The 19,332-nt window shown below is 44.7% G+C and overlaps 1 protein-coding gene across 6 annotated transcripts in view; it reads right to left on the bottom strand.

Annotated features, from left to right (window-relative positions):
• Window positions 1-19,332, bottom strand: part of Tbcel (tubulin folding cofactor E like) — a 62,490-nt gene that overhangs the window by 34,059 nt on the left and 9,099 nt on the right. Inside the window, exons 1-3 of one of the 6 annotated variants that reach the window (XM_037207581.1) lie at window positions 16,503-16,908; window positions 7,051-7,200; window positions 4,329-4,468 (exon numbers count right to left, since the gene is read on the bottom strand). In XM_037207581.1, coding sequence (XP_037063476.1) covers window positions 4,329-4,468; window positions 7,051-7,183 — 273 coding nt within the window. In that variant the 5' untranslated portion in view covers window positions 7,184-7,200; window positions 16,503-16,908. Of the gene's footprint in view, window positions 1-4,328; window positions 4,469-7,050; window positions 7,201-12,661; window positions 12,892-16,502; window positions 16,909-19,332 lie in introns of those variants that run through there. The other 5 variants (XM_037207583.1, XM_037207582.1, XM_037207584.1 and 2 more) reach the window with 5 other exon arrangements.

Here is a 19,332-nt window from a genome sequence, read left to right as displayed (position 1 = left end):
AGTAAAGGCTTCTTCAATCTCACCCCCTGCCCTCCTGTGACGATCTGTATGTCCAAAACTGACAGGAGAGACATCACCACTTAGGGAAGCTTGTTTGTTTCCAAAGCAAAAAAAAAAAAAAAAAAAAAAAAAAAAAAAAAAAAAGAAAAGAAAAGAAAAGTTAAACTTTAAAATGTATTTATTCAAAAGCCCAAGACATAGATCAACAGATAGATAGACAGACAGACAGATAAATAGATACTGGTGAAGGAGAAAGCATGATCACCAATTTATGGCTTACTTAGCAACTTATACAAAAAAGTGGGACAGGAGATGTGACTGAGTCTAACTATGCGCTATGCACAGTTCTAGCTTTCTTGACACATTAATTCTCTGAACAACCTGCCAGATGTGACTTTCTCATTGGGACAATAAGGAAACTGAAGCTCAGAGACATTAAATAATTTGACTATGGTCCCATAGTACATCACGAGTATAATGTGAGGGAAATGAACAGCAACTGAAGAGCAGTTGGCTGGGTCAGTAAGGACCAACTGAGGGAAGCATGGGGTGATGTTCAATACCTACAAATGGACTAAGCATCACAGGGCCAGGTAGTGTATGAGAATATTCTCTCTCAGTCACTTCTGTGAGCGAATGTTACCAACCCATAATGCAATCCATGGGTAGAATCTGGAATCTAGGCTGTGACTATAACACAGCTCCATAGCTCACACAGGACCAACAGTGTATTACACCCTGTGACCTAAATACCAATGCGAAGGGCTTTCACACAGGAGATGATGACCAGCTACCCATCACCTCTTTTAAGGACGGTGTTCTACTTAATAACTTCTAACAACAGGGCAACTCCAAGTGAATAGAAACAAAAGGTAAACCCTTCTTGAACATCTATTCCTCCCTCTATAACAAAGAGCAAAATCCTAAAAAAATGAGCTACTTAAAGGTTCTGAAACAAATTCTGGGGAATCCCAAGGCTAATGGCTGTATGATCCTCTCTTCACCACCTACATTGGCCAAGTGTCCCGTGAGGACACTGTGTATGTTCCCAAACACTACACTGGACACAAGCTAAGTAATCAGCAGGAAATATTTTGTGTTAGAAACAAATATTTTCTTTTAATGTATGAAGATCAAAAAGGCTTCCTGTGTAACCTCACATGGATGATAAGGAAAATACAGTATTGATTAGACTGATAAAAATTTACTTATGATAGAAAAATTTCCCAATTGCAACACACTCCATTGAGTTTCTAAGGCAGCTCTTCACGCAGTGTCTTTAAATTAAAGATAAAGAAGACTCCTCTGGCTGGAATGAGTTCAGTTTGCTCACATGCAAAAGCCAGGACATGAACTTGCATCATCTCTAAGGCCTCTCCAGTGCCAGGGTTTCATACGGGTCCTCTACCATAAAGGAGGAAACCAGAGCTGTGGGGAAATGGGGAAGGAATGAAGATAACAATCTGTAATTTATGCCCACGCTTTTCTCTACCTCACTGGACTGGTTAACTCCTCCCTCCGCTCAAACACTCGATTCAATTTCTTTTATAAAATGGTTTCAATAAGAGAAAGGGGGAAACAGAGATACGTTGGGAAAAGTCGAACAAAATTCTATCCAGCCAAAAATCCAAGTCAGTAGCTAAAAACTGCAGTTGCTTTATATACAGGTGCCCAATTAAGAAAAATGGGCACATTTTTACCTCCCTCCAAACTATTAAATTTCTCACCCAATGTGTTTTAGCCTTTCGATACATAGCAGCCAAGCACTGACAACAAAAGAAACGGATCATAACTTGTAATGTTAGCGACCACTCAGAAAACTCAAAGAACATTCTATGTTACTTTGTTCCACACTGTTATGTTAATACAGACTGAAGTCAACTCGGTTAATGTCTAGGGACAAATGATCTTCTTCATAATCAGACACATGGGTTGTAAGTGGACTGAAATGTGATGTCTTAAAACCAGTAACCTATGAAGCATTTGTTGCCTGGCAAAGAGTTTAATCAAAACAAAAAAAAAAAAAATCACTATTCTTTTGTTGTCGGTTTCTTCCAGTCCCTTTATGCTCTGATGTATACTCTAAAAGAGTAGGATCAGCTACAGTTGGGAACAGGAGGATTACAAGGAATGGTAAAAACCAGAATAAACTGGAAGGGAAACTTCAAAGCAACAGCATCAACAGGCTACCAAGTACACAGGAGGACGCTCACACCAAGTGCAGATGCACTTTAAGTATGAGACCCTGGCTGTACGCAGTGTAGTCTGGGAGATGACACAGACCTTTGCTAAAGCAGAGAAAAAGCCTGGTTGTTAGTATAAACTCCACATGCTGGCCCAACCTACAGACAGCTCCCTCCTGAAGTACAATTATACATTTATTAAAATGCTCTCACTAGTGAGCAAAAGCTCGGGTACATAGTTAAACTTTAGGTCAAAACCCAGCCTGTGTAACATTTCATATCCCCCCAAACAACAAATTTAGAGCATTCAGCAGAGGATGGAGTCAGAGGAGGATCTGTCTGAACCCTCACCTTCAAACCCCCAGGGCAGTACCACAAACCTACCCAACTCTGGGGTGTCAGAGCTTCTGCAGCAGGACTGAGGAGAGTCACAGCTCGGGGGGGTTAGCAAGGTGGCTCTTTCTGCACCTGGGCAGTGTGGGCAGAGCACATCTGGTGACCGGGTGTCTCAGGGGACCAAGAAAGTACAAGTTATGATTTGTGAACGTGAGATAAGTAGTTTTATACGGGTGAATGGATAAATGTATGGATAGAAACTACTTCTCGAGCAGCCTGAGGAATCTATACTTCACTTACCATCAGGTGACATGAACATTCAAGAATTTTGATAAAAATTCTATCACAACAGGAGCTACCACTGAGACACAGACACCAAATTAAATAAAACAGTGGAACAGAAACATAAAAAAGGCTGAACAGTGTTCACAGAGTTTTCTTAAACAAGAAAGCTGTTTTAGGATTTGTGAAACACTTGATAGCTACAGAGTATTTCAATGGCTAATTACCAGTGCCTATAGACTGATGAGTGAGAAGTGCTGAAGGACAGGTGAATTCTGGGAAGTCATAGTAAGAGCCACAGCAAGTGGTCTTCACCAATTCATAAACGCAGTTAGTCATTCCTTAACACAGGCAACAGACATCTGACGCTCTAATACACCGGGTGGTGATTTTAAAAAGACAGAAATCACCACTGAAAACAAGCTCACAGTCTCTAGGAAAAATATGGAGTCAGCAAGTGACCACACCACGCTGGAATAAACCCTTCTGCAGCAGCGAGCACAGATGCTCTGGGTAATCGGACCCGGGGATGACAACCCGGGCAGTGGCCAGCAGAGGACAGACAAGGAGAGCAGTGGGTTTGGCATGAAGAAAGCGAGGACGCGCCCACGCCATGTGCTCATGATGTGCTGCAAATGACAGGGCAGGGCTAAAGATAGACATGAGTTCTAGAAACAGCAGAGCTATGTGACGAGGGCCACTCCTCGGGATTCAAACCTTGGTTGCTAAGCAAGGAAAAGCAAGGGAAGGTTGTCATGCCGCAGGGTCCAGCATGATTCCTTTCCTTCAGCAGTCTGTGGTGCGCTGTGCAACGATGGAGAAAGCAGCGCTACAACGGGCATGGAAAAACCTATTAAACAAGCTTCTGCAAAGAGTCAGAGCAAACAGTGTGAGCACAGTCTGAATGAACCACGTAGAGAGAACTGGTGTTCCCTTATTCTTTGTGGGAGTTTCCATCAGAAAATGTTTTAATCAGCTAGGTAATGATATCTCTAATAACAAGAAGGAATGTTATGACATTGTTAGTGTGTACAGTTACTCTGAGGTCAAAGGGCATCAGATTTATCAACCTATTGGCACTTGGTTAATATAAGAAAAGTTCTGAAGGATTTGTCACAGATTGCAGTAACAAGAAAATGACTACAATCTTGGCTTCAGTGGAGGCAATTCTAAGTCAATCTGTAGAGATAAACAGAGACATGGAAGCGGGGTACATGAGCAGAGGATGTGGGACTGAGCACTAGAGAAAGCAATGTTAGCAGTCGAAGCCTCCGCACACTCATTTACCTTCCAATGCCTGGAATACAGTGTCTTCATACTGCCCAGGCTAATAAAAACAGGGTCACAGCAATGAGCACTAACTGAAAACTCTCCCCAGGTATTTGGTGACTTGCTGTTTACCTTGACACATACAGAGGGCAAGGGAGTCTCAGGTGAGAACTGGAGTCAGCAGGATGTAAAGGACGTAGGCTAGAACATGACGGCTATCAACACCTTTCCCCAAATGCCACGGTGCTCAAGCCTTACCTCGTGCCAGTCTTCCAGTTTGTTGTCAGAAAGATCGAGTTCGGACACGTGAGCGCAGAAGGCAGCAATTTCTCTCTCGTCTCCTGCACAGGTAATCCCACAGCTATTCAACACGAGCACACTTGGGAGGTTGAGGCGATCTGAATCATAGGAGACACAAAACACTTGCTCCAGTCAGCCTAATTCTTTTTTTTTTTTTTTTTGTATTCTCTCATATATTACACCCCGACTAGTTTCCCCTCCCTCTCCTTCCCCTAGTCTCTCCCCCATTCCTCTCCCCCAGATCTAACCCCTCCACCTCCCCTCAGAAAAGAGCAGACCTCCTAGGAACACCAATCAAGCACAGAATAACATGCTAAACTAAGGCCAAGCACACACCTTCACATCAAGACTGGAGGAGGCACCCCAGTAGAAGGAAAAGGGTCCCACAAGTAGGCAAGAGTCAGAAACCACCCTGCTCCTACTGTTAGGAATCCCCCAAGAACACCAAGCTACTCAGCCCTAACATAGATGCAGAGGATCTAAGTTAGACCCCTACAAGCTTCTTGATCTCTCAGAGCCCCCATGGGTCCCAGTCCGTTGATTCTGTGGGCCATGTTCTCCTGGTGTCCCTGACCACTCTAGTTCCTCCGATCCTTTCTCCCTGTCCTCTGCAGAACCCCCCCCAACTCCATCTAATGTTTGGCTTTGGAACTCTGCATCCGGGAATCATCAGGTAACAAAACTAGTTGTATTCCCACATTCCAAGAGGGCCTAGAAAATATGGGATCTTGGGGCCTGGAATTGGAAAGGGAGAAAGTTAAATATGGACCAGGAGGAACTCATAAGTGCTGAACTCCCACCAGGAAAAGTCTTCTCAGCTCCGCTCCCAGCTGGGCATCTGCCAGCTACCAGAAACACCCACACCTCAGACCCAGGTACCCTGTGTCTTAGATCACCAGCGACTGACCTCAATCTGCAGGTCTAAAGCATCTGCACTCTTTTTTCTCTTGAATGCTCCTTTCAAAAATTATCTCCAAGAGTTCACAGATTCAGTGGAGCGTTACCCCCACCTCAGCATCCACTGAACCCATGAACTGCTGGAGCATGTGAAGGGGACGAACCTACAGACCCAAAACAGCAGGACCTCCATGACACAGGCAACAGCAGGACAGCCCAGAGGAGCCCCAGGGAGAGCACACTGTTGGTGGTGTAGCAGGAGCCAGAGGCTCGAGCCAGACCAATGACTTGTGCCAATGAACATCTGCAAGTAAAGATGAACAGACTAAAGGGTAAACCGTGTGTCTCAACGGGCCACACCACAGCTTCCATAACAAGACTCTGTTTTGTTTTTGTTTGGTTTGTTTTTTGTTTTTGTGTTTTTAATTCAGTTTTGATTTGGGGGAAGTTTATAAGGGCAGAAGGTAGATGTGAGGGGACAGGGAGATAGGAATGAATGATGTGAAATCCACAAAGAATCAACAGAAGTTAAAAAAAAAAGGTCTCAAACCACTAACGAGCTATCTGCTAAGCCACCTCTTCAAGTTCATGCGTTCAAAACATCTTCCTTACTTACAGGAAGACAATCGTTCCTGCCTATTGATTATTCCCATTTTATATTCATGTGCTAACAAATTTTTCCCATATGAAAATATAGCCTTCTATTTAAATGAATTCCCAATAGGAGAAAAAGTTTCAGAACTTGAAATATGCAGAAACACGCTCAGTCAAATACCATGTCTGGCCACTGCCTGTCCTAACGCGCGTGTGTCAGCAAAGCTGGGCTCCTCCCTTCCTGAAAGGGACAGATGACACCTCAAGCACTTTTTCCCCCACTTAGAAAAACACAGGGACTCCTGAAGGTCATGATTTAGAATTTGAGGGCCCGAATTATATAGTTTTTCTACTAAGTGCTACTTAGTATCAAATTTCTCAGATGTAGAACACAGCCTGGGCAACAAAGTGCCAACTCAGAAGTCTACTTCTCTCAAGCAGGAGACAGTTGTATTGAGAAAGGACTGCCAGTAGACTGAGTACTGGAAAAGAGCACTGATTCCCTATGAACTCCCCTAGTTACCAAGAGCTTCTTCTAAAATCTGTTAAGTACAGCTAAGATCAAAAGGCTAGCAAAAACCACCTTGCACACTTCCCTCTTCTAGAATGTCTTCGTCTCCTCTCTAACCATATTCTACATTCTCTAAGGGCTAGTTAACCTTTGATCTCTCCTTGATAGTATTATCTTCTAAATTTCATTCTCAATCACTGTGGTTTTCATTTGGCTCAACATAAGCTACATTGTGTTATAGCTTCATAAATGTGAATGTCGTGTAATCTAATCCAAGAACCTGTAAAGATCCTCAAGGGCAATGGCCCACCCTGTACTATTCTGTACCCTTCAAGTTCCTTGAAAGGGTATGCACTTGAAGGATTATTTCCCAAGTATCAGTCTTTACCCCGTAAAGTAGTTCTATGAGGCTCTTTAAGGAAGCACTGGAGGGGTTGGGGATTTAGCTCAGTGGTAGAGCACTTGCCTAGCAAGCGCAAGGCCCAAGGTTTGGTCCTTAGCTCCAAGAAAAAAGAAAAGGAAAAAAAAAAAAAAAGAAAGCACTGGAATCGTAACATGCAGTGATGACCATTTGACTCATAATTCAAAATAAAGGCACTCATTCACAAATAAGGCAATGTTGTAATCTAGCCCAAATAATCACAGACAAATACATGTTCTTTGTTCTACTTCCCTTACCTTTCATGGGAGAGCCCTGAGGAGTGGCTGGGACATGGACTCCCATCCCAGGGCCACGGCGGTAAGGGAAGTTTTCAGGACTGTATTTTTCACACAATACTTGCATAAAACTTCTTCCACTAGGCTGGTCCATCTTCTTTTCTGAAAAGTCTATAATAAACCGAGAGGTCATCAAAATTATCTACTTATTCACGTGAGAATGATTTTTTTGTTTATGAGGCAGGAGGCTGGGCACTGCAGATGTGTACAGCATGCTACCACCCCAGGCCAACTTCTACTGTGGTGAGACTAGGAAATGTACAGAGGACCGCAATGATCTCTCAGCATGGTGTGCACACTATCACTAAAAGGTAGTCCAGCACTCAGAGGAGGAGGTTCTTCCAACTATGGATAACAAGGATGCCTTTGGTTGGTATAGAAGGTTCGTGTAGTAATTAGAAAAAGACTGAACAGAAGGTGCAGATTAAACATCAGGCTAAATATGAATAGTTCATACGAATCCTTTAGTACTGTCCCTTGAAATCTATTCTTTCCCCACGGTAACAGAACCTTTGTGTGTCTGTACATGTGGTATGTGGGGTGTGTGTGTGTGTGTGTGTGTGTGTGTGTGTGTGTGTGAGTGTGTGTGTGTGTGTGTGTGTGTATGTTTGTGTGTGTATGCATGCGCGAGCGGGAGGGGTGCATACTTGTTTTTAGAAATGTATGACTAAGCTGTGGCTGATGGGATAGAAATCTCTGCGGTAATTTCCAGAAATCTTGAAGACAGCCAGTGCTTTCCACCTGATCTTCCGCTTCCTGTTTCCTCTATTCTTTGCCATAAAACAGATGCCTTGCTGGAACATGATCTGGGAAATAAACCTGATGGGAGTGAACAAGAGCAAAAGGGACCCGGGTCCCCAAGATCGCTATGGACCTAAGCTCTCAGAGTGGCAGGTACCTTAGGAATTCCAGTGACAGATAATAGTCTACTTTAATATAAGTCACTGTCCTTCTCCATTTCCTGGTCACTTATGATTGGACCTAAGCCTACCTAATAGACAATGCTATTTCTTCTGGTGCTGAATTTAGGTAACTTCTTCTCTATTTAATCTCATCTAAGGGCCCAGACACACAGTAAGTCTAGCACTTTCTCTGCACTCACGCACACATTAAAGGAGAGAGCAGCAAACACGCTGACCTCTGACAGCCTGGTAAGCCACTACCCTAAGGGACTGGCCTGTGTTCCGGGTTTCACATCAGCCAAAATACAGGCAACCACGATTAGTCTGCACACTACTTTTAAAAATTAAAGTAATCAAGAAAAAGGCTTAGAAATGGCATGGTGATGAGAGTGCACAGGGGCCTATGAATATCTTCAAGAAACCTGGGGTTGCCAAAGCAGCTACAGGTAGGAACAGCTGAGCAGAGTGCAGAGAGCTGGCCTTGGAGGAAGAACACGGCTTGCTTGTTTGTATGTTTGTTTTTTAAACTCATCTTGGTATTTGCGCATTTGACCAATATGATGGGACTGGGACGACAGGGGAAGGAGTTAGGACGACACCACACAGACAGAGGCATGAGATGAGACCTGGGCTAATACACCAGGGGACAACCAGTGAGCATGGCTGCCTCAAGATGGGATGAGCAAGCAAGGTTTTGGGGAATTCCAGGGGCTCACAAGGGGAGAGGTGGGCTGTCGGGTTTCTGGTGCTGACCACTGTAACGAGTGTCTTTAACTAGTCAGGGGGCGGTGAACTGCACTTCCTCCACGGACAGTGTGGGCACTTGGCGACACGGCAGGAAGCAGCATCAAGTTGGGTGAGCAATGTTGGCTGAAGATGGAGACTCGGACGTCACCTGAATACAGGACATGCTACAAGGAACAACAAGACAAAAGCATTCTGGGGGCAGAAGAGGCCATGAGTGACAGAGAAACGGAGCAGGGACAACCGGAGAGCAGAGAGCACAGCCAACAGGCTGGGACCTTGATGAGCAGTGAAGGAAGGTGGACGAAAGCCCCTCAGGACAAGGTAGGAGCCGGGGCACCTGTCAAGATTTCCTCCCTTAAACTAATAGAGTGGCCGGAGAGATGGCTCCACGCTGAGCAGCATTTGATGCTCTCCCAGAGGACCCTGGTTTGGTTCTGAGCACCAACAAGACAGCTCAAAACTAACTGTCTATAACCCCAGTTCTAGGGGATCCAGCACCCTCTTCTGGCCTCCTCAGGCCCCAGGAACATGTGGTACATACACATATGTAAGCCAACACTCATGCACACAAAAAAATAAAAATTAATAAATCCTTAAGAACAATTAGAGCTGTGAATGCAGCTACGCATTAGCTAGGGAGGCGAAGGACTGGAAGACACCAGCGGGGGCAAGCGTTAAAGAGCTTCTCGGGAGAATGCTTCCAGCTGCTCACAGGGAGGGCTGACATTTACTTCACTGTAGCAACATGGCTTCACTTGTGCTTATGCTTATATAGTTAAATAAGCCAAATCCTGGGTCTTTTTCCTGGGCTATTATACTAGCTCTACCATTCAATTATACAGAGAGCAGAACTGGAGAATTCTCTATCTTCCAGTACTGATTCACAGCACCAAGTGCAGCATGCTGTGTATGGCAAGGCCTTGATAAATGTTGCTGAGTGTTGAAATCATTCATCTCCAGGGTGCAGAGTAGAAGAAGCAGAGACTCTGGGAAGAGGGTAGATTGAGCCACTCAGTTTTCATCACTTAATAGCCTTGTGACCCAACACACAAGGTATCTACCTCCTGCAGTAGCAAATGTGCCAGCCAGCATTTCATTTTTTCTGTAAAAGTAAGCACATCCATCTAATTCCTATGCAAATTTGATCGTTCTGTCCTTAATAAATGGTAAAATTATATGTAACCAAAGAACTGCTTTAAGATAAATTTTTATTATTATCAAGAAATGTTTGATTTATATATTTTATCTATGTAAAAATTTCTGGGATGGAAGGAGTCGTAAGTGGACAAAGTTTGAAAAAAGCCATGATCTGTGGAGTACTTGGACCCTAAGGTCCCTGGAGAGCTCCAAATGTGCTGTGTGCATTACAAGGCTGTAGTTCATCCTGCATGGGCATCACGGTGAGGTGGAAAACCAGGACACAGGAAGTTTATGCTTCTCACAGACTAGGGACACATAAACTAGTTCCTAACCTCTCTCCTCCTCCTCACCATGGATGATCTCAACATCCCCCTCAGGTTTGCAGCAAGAATTCAAGAGAAACAGAAGACAGAAGCAGCCACTAAGGTGCATGTCTCATGGAATCAGTGCAGATGCCTAGAACACAGATGTTCACTGAACACGTCTACCCATGGAACACGTTTTCTCTGTATAATTTCCCAGAGGAAGATTGTAGAGTCTATTTCACGAGTGTATCACAGGTCACCTTGGAAACACCTTAAACACAGGGCTGTTCTCTGTTTAACTCCCGTATCTGTAAGCTTCCTGTCGGCACCTGTTTTAGTGCTATTACTATATGACCATTTATTTCTCTGATCTACAGAGTGGTAAGTGTCTGAAGAGCTACCGTGGGCTTCGGGAACCCGAGGATTGAAAGGTTCTTTGTTCACGTGCAGTCACCACCGTCAACAGCAGACAACACAGACCAGATGCTCTCCCTGCCACTAGTAAACGCCACCACAGCTCTTAGCAACGCCTGTCTGGAGCAGGACACCAGTGGAATTTTTAGAAATGGTTACCAAAAACATCGGAGAAATTACACTGTCATCCTCCATAAATTGGCGGTTCCAAAGGCCAAAGTATGTGGGGAAGGGAAACTGTTGCTGTGGCGATCAAGGTCTCTATGTTCAGGCAGCATCTCTGATCTGGAGGCTAATGAGGCACGTACACCTACGTAGTTCAAGGGCAGCTAGCTGGACACAACTGAAATGTAGCCCGCACGAGCAACGCAAAAGCGAACACTTATTCAAGCGAAGGTATGGGCCAGGAGATAAGCAAGTGTGGGAACTTCGGAGTTTCCCCTTGAGTCTTCAAGCCTGAACAGAGCTCTTCCAGAGCCAGGCCTGGTGGTACCTGTCTATAATCCTCAATGTTTGGGAGGCGGAGGTGGGAGAATCTGAGGTCCACAGCAGCCTGGACTACAAGTGATTTCTAGGCCACCCTGCACCACACAGTGAGGCTCTGCCTCTAAATAAAAATGAGTAATAAAAAAGGCCAGGAGTACAGTTTGGGGGTAGTGTCCTTGCTTGGCATAGACAAAGCCCCAGGTCCAGTCCCCGAACATTCAGGATATAAAAATATGTAGTGTTCTCTCTGAGATTACAAAGGGCCCCTGGGTCCCTTTACTGGTCCTTTCCCAGCACAGTTCACTGGAGAGCCTCCCAGCAACGCAGGCTGCCTACATGGACACATGGCTGTCCAACTGGAACTTTAAGAGGCCCAAATGGATTGGTAACACAAAATCTCCTCAGATCTGCTATACTTTGGGAGGAATGGTAGGTGGGAAAGGAAGGCTGAAAACCAAGAAGACTGAAAAATGAGGAAATGTAGAATGGACAGATCTTTAACTGTAGCCTTTTAAAAGGTTTGAGGGTTGCGGGTAATCTATGGCTTTCTGGAAATAACAGGAGTCAAGTTACACCCATCTACCTCTGCAGTTGGCAGAGTTCAAATGCATTTTAAACTGTTCTGAATCGGTGCTTGAAACCGGTGGGCCAGGAATCTTGGGTGATGCTGCTGGGTTCCATTACAGGTGGTGGAATATGTGAGAATCTCAAACCCTTTGTGCCGCAAGATCCCGATCCAATATCCTGTACAGCACCTGGAGCCAGTGACAACAAGCAGGGGAGGGACATGGAGCACAGAGCATGTCTGCCAGGGGGCTGCCTATCAGAGCAGAACATCCTGTCGCACACGGACACTATCAAACAACCTGGACTTGGTGTTCCCACCCAAAAAGGGTGAGATTAAATAAGTGTGAAACTCAACACAACCGAGAGCAGAAAACGGGTTAAAGCTGACCTCGGATGCGAAGGTCAGTCAAGATCTACCCTCTCATGGGAAGCAGTGTCAACGCTGTCCACAGAAACAGGGCGGAACAGTGTGCTTCATAAACATAAACACTGCAGTCCTGCTCACAACTTTCCTGAGATAGAAATACAACTTCAGAGTGCCAAAATGTAAAATCTAAACCTGAGGAAGATAGAATTATCGGCTTGTATACACACAGACTAGCTCTGGAAGGAAACAGAGCAATGAGCTAGAAGTAGTACAGCAACTGAGGCCGAGAGAAGGAAGGCTCAGCTGAGGAGAGAGGGCAGAGTGGAGCCTGGCCACTGCCGACTGTGAGGCAGCTGACTCAGCAGACCCGGGCAGGCGCCATCTTCCAGGGCAGGTGTTTTCATGTAACATATACAGCATGACCTAATGGCCTGTCAACTGTTTATTATTTATCTATTGAATCTCCTTGGGATTGACAGTTTCTATGAAAAAAGAAGTCCGAGTTGGCTTTTGTGACATGTGGAATGTATAGTAGTCTAATACCTTTAAAGGGATGAAGAGGAAGAAACAAGAACTAGAATGGATGATCAAGCGGAAGCAAGCAGCATTGTAAAAACGCAGGCAAGAAGGAGGAGAGCACATACCTGAGCCTAGGAAGTCAACTTCAGCACCGGGACTAGGGGAGGGGTGTAGACGGTGACAGCAGCCACCAGGTCCCACAGCTCCTCGCTGCAAAGCTCCACCCTGGACTATGGACCATGCAGCAGGGCTACAGGGACATCCCGGCATGCCTCTACCAGCCAAGTGCAATTACACAACCATTAAAGGAAGCAGATGGACTTGGGAGCCTTGGAACTCGGGCCACCAGGTCACCACTGACTAGAGACCAGCCAAGGGCTCTCACAGTGGAGCACTCTCTGGCTAGTCTCAAGGACCGGAGTTATACTTTAGGAAAAGAAATAAAAACGAAGCCGGGTGGTGGGGATGCACGCCTTGAATCCCAGCACTCGAGAGGCAGGCGGATGAGTTTGAGGCCAGCCTGGGCTACAGAGTGAGATCCAGGACAGGCACAAAGCTACAGAGAAACCTTGTCTCAAAAAACAAAAACAAACAAACAAACAAAGGAAGAAGAACAAGAACGAAGTAATAAAAGTGACATCTGGCCTAACCTAGAAAACAACGTTTGATTTGGACCCACTAACAAGTCAGTCTTCTCTACTTATCAGAAGGACACAATGGCAGCGCATCGGACTCTATTTATCCAAGGAAGGCGGATCTACACTCGGGAAGCACCTGCCAATACCCACTTCAGAATAAAGAAGGTGAACGTTCTGTGTGTCTGCACCATTCCCCCTTAAGGTTCTCTTAGTCAGATGATGTTTCTTTCCATTTTAGATGTCTGCTTCCTTCAGGCGACAAACTGACAATGGGAATCTCTCAGAAACTGTTGGGGCAGGGGATAAACAAATGCCTTTCTCTCTCTCTGTGATTAATTTTTAACTTGACCGAATCATCCCAATCAGGCTGACTTGCCTGCTCATTGATGTATTAAATAGGCACTTCCATGGAATGTATTTCACTTAGTGGGATCAGTGAACATACATGTACCTGAATCTGTACTGAGCACTAAAGAAAGGAAGAAGAAACAAAATTCAAACCCTGACTCGGGGTATTTGCCCCTAGAAGGAAATACAGGAAATACATGTTTACACCTGTATAAACAAGTCACACAGAAAGAGTAGTGGGGGTTGGGGAAATGGTTCAGGAAGTAAGAACTTCCTGTTCTTGCAGGGGACCTGGGTTCAGTTCCCAGCATCCATGGAGTGGCTCACAACTGTCTCTAACTCAGTTCCAGGTGGGGCGGCAATGTCTCTCCTGAGCTCCATGGGCTCCTGCACACATGCAATGCATGTCCACATGCGCACACACATACATACACACAGAGGCATACACACACACACACACACACACACACACACACACACACAGGAAGTGGTTAACTTTTGAAAGTATGATGAAGTAGATGAATCCTGGGCCATCTAGTGGGAGGGCCAGTTGGAGAAAAATATTCCAAGTACAAGAGAGAAAGGAACACGAACAGGCAGGGAGACCTGAAACATGACCAATACTGTTAGACTCCAGGGAGAGTGGGGGTGGAAGGCACAGATGACTGCCCAGGAAGATGTTCAGACTATGCTCTCCTTGCTCAAGCCAGAGGTTACCCTGTGGAGACACAAGAAAGATAACTTTTCATAGAGCACTGTGGACCCAGTGCAAAGGTGGAGGTCCTGAGCTTCAGCAGGAGGAACAGAAGTCAGAGAGATGGGGTCTTACGAGCCTTACAGGGCAGAGCAATTTGTTCACATCAGGGAAAGTGCCAACAATTTCAGCGTAGACAGGGGAGTTGAAACCATGCCCCGGAGAATTCAGGAAATAAAAGAGTCATCGGAGACGAGAATATGTGCCTGATCTTTGAGGGGCTTGGATGGATGTGGAAGAGATGAACAGCTGAAGAAAACCCAGAGGTCAATAATTGTTTACTTTTAAGGTCAAAAAGAGAAATGCACTGGCTAAGGAGGAGTGTCTGGGAAGGTCAGCAGGTCAGCCATAAGTGACATAACAAGGCCCAAAGGCGGCACACGCCTGGGTCACTTTCCACCACCCCACCACCCCCAGGATACCAGCTTTCCTCATTTCCCCATTTACTTTCTTAGTCTATTTGACTTTCACTAAGTGTGGATTCCTCCCTTAACCTTATGATAAAAAAGCTTTCTGTTTTCGACACCAAACCTCGCTAGATTCCTCAACACTGTATTCTAGGAAGCTGCAGGTCTTTAGTTGCTTCATTTTCTGAACAAGTGTTTCTGGTCCACAGCACAACTGCATCACCACTGAAACACAATCACTTCAGGACAATGTATGGATACGTTATGTGCTTCCGTCCGGTAAAGACTTTAAGAATCTAAAGAGGAGAGTCTGCTAATCACCTTACTGATTTTAAAAACTACATTATCTGATCCGAATGTTTTAAAACTTCTGTTTGAAAGTAAGCAAACAGTAAGATCAGAACCATAGGACCTGTAACTCCTGCCCTGGGGCGTTCCTTTCATTAGCTGGGCTAGACTTGCCAATAAGTGCAGCCAAACGCCTTCCTTCTCTGAGGCAGACATAGGCACAGCTACACCAGAAGACAGAAGTCAGTGACAGATTCAGCAACCTGAGCCTGAAAATGCACCTTATGGTTTGTCCTTCCAGACCACATTTTCCAGGCTAGAGAGATGTGTATTTTCTACTCAAAGATTAAGTGGCTTTTAGACATATAACTTTAGAAGCTGCCTTGAAGTTTCATGAAAACTTTCTGTGTCCATATGTACATAGCTACAAAATCCCTGATAAGGGTCTTAATTACCCTTAACAAGGTGTTATAATAAAAGTCACAAATACTAGCCATGCCTTCCAAATGGACACCTCAGGACACAGTCCAAGGCAGTAAACAGGCTGGGTCTTCTCTATGACACTCCCACTTTAATCTGTACTGAAGTGATGTACCCCTCAACTCTGCTACCTCTGGGCATCATGTAAGATATCTACCCAGACGCCCTCTTGGATTGAAAGGTAAAGAAAATGTAAAGAAGTAAAGTAAAGTAAACGCTAATAAACGCTTAGAGCTGCCGTGCAGAGACATGGTTAGGCAACTTGCTAACTTTACTCTTCACATTCCAGACGCAAGACAAGTCTAGCTGATACCCCATCCTCACCGTACACCATGTCACCATGACCTCACACCCGCCAATCGCCTTATTCCCAAAGCCTCTTTGTCAACTGCATTCCACATAACATCTTAACATAATATGTACCACATCACACTTTCTTGAATGTATATATAACAATGAAAACACCGGCAGATGAAATACGAATTCCTCAAATTCTTCATCCCTAGACCACAGGTCTAGCACCTCCACAGGTCTTACAAGCAACATGAACTTTAGACCCACTTGACAAAAATTTCTGTCCTTGAATTAGTGACATCAGAGATGCCAAACCTGTGGCTTTATGTTACCAGGGGAGCTCTGTGTTCTCTACTGCGGGCCACACAGAACTAAGACACACTCAATGTTGGCAAGGTTATCTCAGCTACAGGAACACATCAGCAAACACAGTTGATACCTACGTTTGCTGTCTAGTGTATTCAAGCACAGTACCCAAAATGCCTGGGGGAGGAAACACAACAAAGTACCTCTCTTCATGCAAAACTATTTCAAAAGTATTCATTTCTAAACAATTCCTAATGTTCCTAGTTTCTAAATGACTAAAAATGGTGCAGACCAACTACCTATGTCCCTATTAGGCACTCTGAAACAGAAAACAAAATCCTTCCAGATACTCGGCACCCACAACACAAAGGTTAGCACTTACTATGCTCTTTACTTCAACATCTTCCAAAGTCCTCCCACCCAGCTCCTTCCCAAACAAATCAACACTCACCCTGACCCTTCCATGTGACCCAGGTCCCATCTGGAGAAATATCACAGCTTCATCAGTGTACTTACTTACTCAGAGCAGGATTAGACACATTTACTCTTGAAGCAATGTCCCCAAACCAAATGTCTCCACACAGAGATTAACAATCACTTTTAAAGCCTAGAATTTTCCACAGGCACTCTCTGAAAGAGACACACTCACACTTATCTGTATTTACAGCCTGGGAAACTGAGGGGATTTGCTCAGGTTTCTGGGGCCCGACCAGCATGCTAAGTCATCCTTCCTGTATCTAATCTGCTGAGCCATGCTGACTTCATTAAAAAAAGGAATATATCATGTCAACAGTATACAGCACCACATACAAATCCTAGAAATAGACTTTGCTAAAGGGGATGAAAATCATTGCAGCCAAAATTCTTATTATAACTACACCAAAGTCACTGAACCCGAGCACAAAACAGTAGCCCTGCCTGGCCATTCAGCGCACAGAACATAGCCCAGCCATGCCATTCACCAAAGAGGTAAACTATTCCCAACTACTTGGTCCCCCGAACAGCAATGCAGACTTCCCTCTCCCGAACGGATTGCTTATGCACATTTTCCTGCAGCTGCGAACCACAAGTCTAAGGTCATTACCTAGCTGTCTCCAGATGACTTCATTATCTCCGCACTACAGAAGCAGCAAGGCAAGCTGCCATCACGGCCAAGTCTCATCAGGGACAGACAGCTAACATATCACTCAACAGCCTTCTGGAGATAACAAAGCACTCTAGTAACCATGGGTTGACAGATGCAGAGAGTACACCCAAGTTCACTCATGAAAACAAAGTCGCAAGCTCCTTCCCATGCAGGGCTTCGGTACCGCTGCCTGTGGCCGTGAGTGCTGACTCCGGAGCTAGGCTGCCTGGGACCAATGACAGAGTCCACCACCCTGTGTGGCTGTGGACACGCTGCTGAAGATCTCCAAGCCTTCCTGTGCTTATGCATGGGAAGGAGTCATAGAGTGCTCCTAAATTCTACCTCAGAGACCTGCTGAAGGACAAAGGGAGCGATACCAAGGGAAGCACTGAGCAGAGGCACCTAAGAGACGCTGGTGTCCCTCATGTCTACTACCCCACCACTATTACCTCTGAGTGACCAGGGAAGCAAGAGTATCGGGTTGGACAGCTTACTTAGAATTATTGTTAAATAGACTTGATCTGGCTTCTCAGGGCCCATGACTTGGCTGATCAATGCCAGTTAATGAGACAGCATAGTAAAAATGTCTGATGTTTATAATGCCTTCGTTGTTAACTGGACGACTTTCTGTCACCTTTCCACCTGCTTGAAAAATAAAATAGGTTAAGTCGTAATAAATGCATTTAGAGATCTGATTTATGAAGGATTAAATCATCATCTATACATTTCTTGTAATCATTTGTCAAGTTTCATGAGAACACACGCTGCTAAATGAATGAAAGCTCTTCTTTCATAAAGGGTACTTGCCTTTATAAAACTTAGGTCCTGGCCAGGCAGTGGTGGCACACCTTTAATCCCAGCACTCGAGAGGCAAAGGCAGGTGGATCTCTGTGAGTTCAAGGCCAGCCTGGTCTACACAGCTAATTCCAGGACAGCTAGGGCTACACAAGAAACACTGTCTCGGAAGAAAAAAAAAAACAAAAAACTTAGGCCTTAAATTATTAATGATGCCCATGAAAAACATGACCTTAATGAGTCACTGCAATAAGGGTTTAATAATTTAGATTTGTTTTCAACATAGTAAGAATTGAAAATCTTTCCTAATTTGCTTCTAACTTATGGATGAAGTAACAATGCCATGATTATAAATAAAAGTATCCTCCAAAAAAGAAAGTCCTATTATTGCAATAATGGCATATGTCAATCAGAAAACTTAGTGTTTAAAGTCATCACACTAAATTATTAAGATAGAACATTATTGAGATACGTGTATGGCAAGGACAGTGCTGAAACTAATGATCTCCTGAAAATTCACCTCCAGTGTTCCACAGCTCCATTCTGCAAGGCTTCCATGTCTCAAAGCCATCTGTTTGCTAAAACGTACCTGCAAGTCAACACTCAGAATTCCTGCAGTTACTTGTGGATACATGCAGAGGGTCGAAAACGTGAGTCACCCAGTGAGTACCTGCAGTGGGTAGGACTTTGCCTTGAGTTCCAGGTCTTATACTGTAACAAGTTCCCATTTGGGGATCTACTCAGTGCTGGGTTTTTCATGGGTTTTGTGCTTCTGCTGAGGTCGCTATTTAAGAAGTCTCCCAAGACTAGTGCTGAAATGTATGTACTCCAAAGACACAGGAGGCTCTCACGTGCCTCATGGAGAACACACCTGATGGACAGTTTCACTCGGACAAATCACAACGCAGTGAATTCACTGGCAACCAAGCGAATAAACACGTGCCTTGAAACAGATCCATAAAGAAGAAGGTTATGTACTGTCATTGCTCATTTGACAGACCATGTCTTCAGGGTCACAAGCTCACAGGAACGAGCCTGTATTTCCTGTGGGAACAACTGTTCCACATCCACTAACTCAGGATGACTTTGCAGAAGAATAAAAACTTGGTTTAAGAACAACTCTAGGGAAAGAAGACTAGACCAAAAGAAGAGAAAACAGGCCCATGTACGTAAGATAGGAAGGGGCAGAGAAATCAGCAGAAAAAACTTAAACCAGTCAATAATTAATCGCAGAACAGTGACTATACATCTGGAAAATAAAAATAAAAAGAGGAGAGAGAAGAAACTGAATGCCAACCTCAGAGCAGCACAGGGAAAACCTCGACTCCAGATAAAAGGCAAGAGCAAGCTTCCCCAGGGA

The sequence above is a fragment of the Peromyscus leucopus genome, chromosome 7 (genome assembly GCF_004664715.2).
Source record: "Peromyscus leucopus breed LL Stock chromosome 7, UCI_PerLeu_2.1, whole genome shotgun sequence".
Lineage (NCBI taxonomy): Eukaryota > Metazoa > Chordata > Mammalia > Rodentia > Cricetidae > Peromyscus > Peromyscus leucopus.
The sequence above is the reverse complement of the archived record's forward strand: the minus strand, read 5'-3'. Positions and strand labels throughout refer to the sequence as shown.